We start from the raw sequence: 7583 nt of genomic DNA on the forward strand, positions 1-7583 counted from the left end.
CACTTGTTCAGTCACTCGTAAGTCTATTCTTTCCATACGTCAATCACTCCTTCACCACGTCACCTAACTTTCCATCAAGCTCGGGCTTGAGTTCTTTCTCAGCACGGTTCGAGGCTCCGACCCGGATAACGTCTCGAGTGTGGAGTTACAACTCTAATGTAGTGTTCCTCGTCAACTCGGGTCAACTCAAGCACATTTCACGTATGGCTCGCGTTCGTTTTTGTAAGTCATTTATGCACTTTTTATGAGAAAGTTTGAATTTGAAGGTAGAGCTTGCGTTACATGTGAGTTAAGGGCACCGTATTGGCTACGGGTCCGTCTGTGGTGGCTTGTGGCAAATGATGGGCGTACTGTCCTTGGAGTTGCTGATAATGAAGACGTTGTTGCTGCGCCGCCTCGCTGTTGTCGCCTGGCTGTGGTAGGTACATGGAGATCATCTCCCGTAAGTCACCCTGCTGTGTGGGGTATTTCCCGGGCTGGCTCTGAGATACTGGGTGGGTGGGGGTATTCGACTCTCGTTTCACTTGCGAGTGGGGTGCTTGAGCATGCGCTTGCATGTATGGAGACATCTGAGCCATGGACATGGTATAACTTGAGGTTCCGTTCATATATGAGGGTGTGGTCATTTGACCAGCACTGACAGGTTGGCTAGCTAAATTCTGGTAACCGTAATGTCCGGCTAAGCCAGCCATTTGCTGATATGCGGCATTGGGGTCATGTGACATCATAGGGTATCCGTTTGGCATATATCCGTTCATGTATGGTGACATGGCAGGGTCACGTCCGACTTGGTGCATTGCGGAATTAGGCATACCCGGTAATCCGTATTTGTCCTTTTTCATGAGGGTTTTTGTTTTTCGTCGTGGCCTGTATTTGTAGTCGGGATGTTCCTTCATGTGAATGGCTCTCAGTCTTTTGGCTTCATCGATAAATGGTCGTTTTTCGCTCTCTGTCATTAATTTCCATTCAGCACCCAAACGTTTGCTGATTTCTGAATTATGCATCTTGGGATTTTCTTGAGCCATCTTTCGTCTTTGACCACGTGACCAAACCTGAAGAGATAAAAGAGAACAATCATAAGAACGGATGCTAGATTTGAATTGAATATTGAGCACTCTGAACATTTTTATATTTCATTAGATCAATTACATGTCCATAAGACACATAACAGGTCGCACAGGTCTCATTCAAAGTTATTTAAAATTCAAAATGTAAAATTTGTCAGTATACGTATAAAAATTTAGGCTCAGTTGGTTATAAATGTATATTGAATATAACGCCATAGGGCAGATAATTCGAACAATGATATTATGTATAATTGATTGAATTATAGAGCGATAACTGACAAATATAGAACCGAATATTGTATTTAACTCTTTTCTACTTTTAGTATTTAACTTATTATCCTATTGTCCTATTGTCCTATTGTGTACTTTTTTGATAGATTTATTTGTAAATGGGAAATATTTTAACGAAAATTGTTCATGATTGTACAGATATGGGATATCATAAACCTTTGCATATTTGTACACAAAATAGGATAAGATGAAATTTGGTATATTTGTACACCAAATAGGATATCACAAAACTTTGCATTGCGGTATACAAAATAGGCCAGTATATTTTTGACAAACTCATTTGTAAATAGGTTTTCATACAAAAAACATTATCCAATTTGTAATAGTATTGAAGAACGTTGCGTATACAAAATAGAACAATGTATTTGACTTCTATATACATGTATAACCAAACATTGCCTTTAACTTATAATTTATCAAATATCCTTTCGCTTGTATATAAATCCTATTTTGTAAATATTTGTAAATAAAAAATTAGGATTGTATTCTTAATCTAAATTCTCATTTTGAAAAATGGCTTTTTTTAGATAATCAGTTGAGAAATATTGTTATTTTTGTAACAAACCAATTGTGAACTCTATTAATGCCAAGAAAGAAAATCGATACAAAAAATCGAAAAAAATATCTTAAAATAATCAATTTTGTTTTTCAATCATTTAAATGGATTTCGACTTTTATTTCAAGTTATGAAATTTGACCCAAATTTCCCAGCAAAATTCAAAGTGATGATTTAAAACTAATCCCCTAAACCAACAAAATTTTAAAAATCTTAAAAGTCAATACGACGATATTTTAAAGACAAATTTGCTCGTATAGCCTTTATATGACATAGATAAAACTTCATTTCATTTCATTAGTCTAATAAGATACAGAACAGTAGGATATAAAACTCCATTTCATTTCATTAGTCCAATAAGATACAGAACAGTAGGATATAAAACTCCATTTCATTTCATTAGTCTAATAAGATACAGAACAGTAGGATATAAAATGCCATAACAGCATTTAATATGCCCATGTACGCCAATTTAAAATATAAGATTATTTCATTTCACGAGCACTATTTAAGCTCATGCATGTAGGGTGTAAAACTTTCAAGATAAACGTATTTAATCAGTCTTGTCTCGTTCACTACACTTGGTCACTAGTCGTACCTGAATACAAACACTCAGAGATGACCTTTGAAGGCCGATACAGGTCTTAGTAGGGAAATAACAGTTATATTCTTTATGTTAAATCATTTCCTTGAGAGTCAAATATCAAATAAGAAGTATTTGAATATAGTTACGTTAAGACAATCGTGGATTCACCCAACCCCCAAATGGAGTTCAATATCCTACTGTTCTGTATCTTATTGGACTAATGAAATGGAGTTCAATATCCTACTGTTCTGTATCTTATTGGACTAATGAAATGGAGTTCAATATCCTACTGTTCTGTACATTATTTAACTCGATAAAATCAGCATATGATCTGCTCCCATGTGTTGCACAAAGCATATGACTGTATCATCAATTGCGTCTCAATCGCAAGAGCAAGCAAAATAATAAAATTTTTATCAAGAAATGTCGGGTATCTTTACATGTCAATGCACAAAACTTAGTCATGTTTAAAATTTACAAAAAAATAATAAAATTCAATCTCGAAATGTAATCGGGGGTAATTTTATGACTAAGACAAAATATATGTTATAATTATGTGGTGGGTCGAATAACGACGATATTTTCCTCAAAACCCAGCGAATACTGTCATCGAATCGTTTCCATTTGACTAACTTTAACCTAAATTTAACTCGACTAGCTAGACCAATTTTCTTATTTCTTGGCGGCCATCTTTGAATGGCCAGGTGAGAGAAACACACCTGTTCAAATCTTTCGTCGTTCGAAAACAGAATAGAGTATTTTCTTAAGGCAATCTTTATTATTAATTTCGAATCTATTCGAAAATTTCATTTAGATTTCGAAGAACGATGAAAAGTTTTGTGGTATTGAGGGCTAAGTAAGCCAATTCGGTTAAAAATTTAGATTAGGGAAAGCCCGAAGGCTGTTTTAAGATATTAAGATACTGTAGAATAATATATCCTTGGCTTGCCTATTTCTAAATTGGTTTACGTAGAGTGTGTCTTGTATTTCCTGGGTTAGGAATAACCCTGAAGGGGACTAATAACCCCAAAGACTATATGAAGGACTAAGAGACTCAGAAATGACCCTCTCCGCCAAAAAATTGAAAATCTGATATGGTTACAAAAGAGTTAACCAAGTCCTATGTCACAAGATAAAGCGACGTAAAAAGGGTTAACAACAATAGCTTGATATATACACTTTTATATCTTATACCATTTTAACCCCCCTCCTCCTCCTGGTGTTGACCAACCCTATGTTAATAGATAAAGCGACGTAAAAGGGGTTAACAACAGTAGCCAGAAGCTGTATATCTACACCCGAATATAAACCATGTTAACCCCCTCCTCACAAAAGATGTCATGAAGTATTGATCAAACCCTATGTTACCAGATAAAGCGACATTAAAGGGGTTAACAGTAGTAGCCAGTAGCTATAACCATACACTTGTATTTACACCTTACTCTACTGCTACCGGTGTCAAATATTTCCTAAGTCAGGTAAATAGGACAAACTACCTACGGTCAACGAGGCCGGAGGATTAAAATTTTAGCCTAAGCCTCTCATAATCCGATTGTTAACCCTAAACCGCTATAATACATGTAGAGAATTTATAAATAGCTTTAAAAACTTTTCCTACATTTCTTTTTGAAGTATTGACACCAATTTTGTCAATTTGTGTAACTATGTTCGAAAACAAACTATAAATTGTCTAAGAAAATATAAATATTCGATTAAATATTCACAAGTATCGAAATATATATATTTTTTTATTAATTTTATATAAATAATATTTTTTATATTATAAATTTTATGTTATTTGTTTATATAATTTTATCAACATAAATATAACTTTTTTTCTTATATAAATTATGGAATATGATAAACAATATGTAACATTACAAATGTGTTACAGACGTTACAAAATTATGTACATTATGTTACATTATGTTACATTTGATACAACATAACACAATGTTACAAAGAACTTTATAATAAAAAAACGTATAAGATGTCCTTAAATATTAAGAATCTAAATCATTTTTCCCAGTGTTCAACTATATATATGTTTTGTTAACATTATGAATTCAAATTTAATTTTTTATTTATATCAGTAGAAAAAGTACTATAAATTGACAATTTTAAATTCAAATTTATATCATGACTATGATGTAAAATTTTCAAAATATACCCAATTAATAGTCACATATTTCAAAAAAAATATATTCTTAAAAATTTACGGAAATTTGTAACAAATTGTCAAAAAAACTTCAGTTTATTTTTCATGTGTGTTTAACATTTAACTAAACTAATGAGTTAAAGCTTTTAATTAATTTACCATTAATTAGCAAGACGGAGAATATTCGTCATCAAACTAAATCGATTTATCCAAAATCCATAAAAAACAGTAGCTAGATATATGTAATGGCTTCGATATGTGAAAATCTTAAGATTTTCAGTGAAGGCGTTTATCTTAAATCTAGAGTTCTTGATTTCAATTTAAACAAAGATGCGCCGAATTGTTTTTTTTATTGAATTTAATATATTTTTTTTTAACCTTATATTTTTTTTAGATAAATTTAATAATTTTTAACGTTATGTATTTGGATGTCAATTATTGATATGCCGGTTTGGAAATGACCATGGGAATATCATGTCAATTAATATGCCAGTTCGAAAATTCATTTACATTTCTAATTCAATTCAAACCTTTTACATCGAGATGTCAATTGATAAGCCGGGTTAAAATTCATTTTCATTTATTCGGACCTTTTCGAAAGTGAAATCAATTGATATGCCAGTTTTAAATTCACTAAAAAAAGCGGAATGTCCATTAACATGCTATTGAAAATTTATTTGAAACAATTTACAGGTAAAACTAACAATTTGGCATGCCGGTTTTGCGATGTCAACTCAAAATATTAAAACGATGGCCTAAATAAAACGACGTGAAACTTTACGTTCCCATTAATACAAGAGAAATTTGATTTTACTTACCATAAAAGCGTTCATGGGACGTTTCACTCTAGGATCAGTCGCAAGCATCTTTCCGCCGCCGTTAGATCCGTTAGTACCTCCGGAATTTCCGTTCTGCGTCTGCGACTGTGGATTTGACTGGTGCTGTTGATGCGGTGGAGTATGCTGTAGACCCCCGTGAGACGGTGGACTGGAGATCGGAGTGTGTTGCTGCATCGCTTTGACGTCTTCCATCGAATACGACATGCTGTAATTCTCCACACCTGAGCTCGGATTTTCGTACATAAATTCTGATTAGTGGTCACCAAAGGTAAAAATAAATCTTCGATTATTGTTCGGCTGCTTTAGAAGTTTGGCTATAATCCGCGCCAAAACGTTCTTTTTCGGCGATTGAAGTTAGTGTAATAGTTGTATGAAGACGAATTGTTCTACAAGTTTTGTATAGGTCCAACACTGAAAACACTGTTATCTCGAACCGTTCAATGGAGAATATGATAAACAGTTGAGTATAAGAAGACTATTCACTAGACCCATCTATCCTCATTTACAACTGGCTCTTCTATTATAATACAAGCCTTTTCTTTCCAACTAATATCCTATTCAAGACGCCTTCATTGATTGGTTTGAAATGAATTCCTCGCCTCGTTAGCCAATCAAATCACTCCGTTTCACCTTAGCTGTGGTCAGATTGAGTTCGCTTCACTATTGACTGACACACAATGACTCCGCATTATGACAGCTAGGGAGGTGTGACTACCTGGGGGGCGGGGCTTAACTAACTTGCTTTGTTCTGCCCAGTATGGTTCAACTCGAATTATATTGTTCAGAGCAATTCACCGCGGGAATTTTTTTTCTTGTCGTTTAAACAGTATTCACAGAATTGGCCTAAATCGACAAGTTTTCTTCATAGAATTTTCGAAATCGTTTCAGAAATTCGTTCGAAATTGCAGGTGCCAATTTGCACGTGATTAATTTGAATTTATGCCAATCAAATGACGTCATGAGCTCAGGTAGAGCAGTTTGACATGTAGACACTGACATGCACGTTGAGTTGGCAGTGACACTGGGATCTTTGAATAGAGATTTGGAAGCCACCTATTCATTGACAGTGGGCCACCGAGGGTTGATTTCAGGCCTACAATAGCCTAATAATTCACCCAGTGTTCGAGCTTTGTTTTAAATTGTATAGGGACGAGGGATGAACTGCTAGCTTGTGAATAGTGTTAGGGTTTACCGATATTGGGTCATACAATTAACATGCCGTTAACTGGCATTCAAAATAAATTAAAGACAGTTCTATGAATTGTGTTTGGGTGTTATGTATGTTGCACGTTCATTGATAAAATCATCCGCCGCTATTTAAATGAATATAACTCAAATCGTTACGGATTGAATTTTACTGTTAGGTCTACAAATAACATAATGCTCCAGTTAACGGAGTTTCTATTGAACGAATTCAATATATCTTAGCCCATATTTTACCGATTTCACTTATTTCGTTCACAGGATTTTCTTTATTCTACAGGCAGATTACCAAGCGTTTAATGTCCACAAATTGGTGGAAAATGTGTATCCAAAGTTCAATTCAGCGGAATCAAAATGATAATATTGAAAAAATTGATTTTTTGAAATAGAGTAGAAACAAATGTCATAATATCATAAAATATACATCATATTTTCAAAAAAAAGAATTTAGCATTAAAAACTATATAAAACCTTAACATCATCTGTTGGCAAATGCCTTTATGGCATAAAATGAAAACAGTTCGTCCGGTTCGCAAAATCGACAATTTTGAAAACCTGATGCCATTTGTCACTTGATGCAATCCGATTTATCTTAGATTCGAATAAATAGTAAATTAACTCCATCAGTGGAGAGTTTAATTGTGTTTTAAGTGATCAGGCGTCGTGGGTTCGAATCTCGATCACCGAAGACATCATTATAATGGTTATAAGGTTGAAGCTAAATGGATTTCAAGATAGTAACGTCATAAATTGTTTATTGAAATTACAAGAACCACAAATACATACAAAGACTAGAAAATCAGAATGGTGTAAATAGAAGCTATAAGTATCCCTGATACACATACAAAGACTAGAAAATCAGAATGGTGTAAATAGAAGCTAT

General features: G+C 33.9%; 1 protein-coding gene across 1 annotated transcript; it reads right to left on the reverse strand.

The window, feature by feature from the left end:
- Window positions 1-359: 359 nt before the first annotated feature.
- On the reverse strand, window positions 360-6016 carry LOTGIDRAFT_184905 (hypothetical protein; the record flags this gene model as incomplete). The annotated part of the gene is made up of 2 exons (XM_009046191.1): window positions 5477-6016; window positions 360-1052 (listed from the first exon to the last, which is right to left on the reverse strand). Coding segments are annotated over exons 1-2 (957 nt in total), but the record flags the coding sequence as incomplete, so codon positions are not given.
- Window positions 6017-7583: the final 1567 nt, after the last annotated feature.

This window comes from Lottia gigantea (genome assembly GCF_000327385.1).
Source record: "Lottia gigantea unplaced genomic scaffold LOTGIsca_10, whole genome shotgun sequence".
NCBI lineage: Eukaryota > Metazoa > Mollusca > Gastropoda > Lottiidae > Lottia > Lottia gigantea.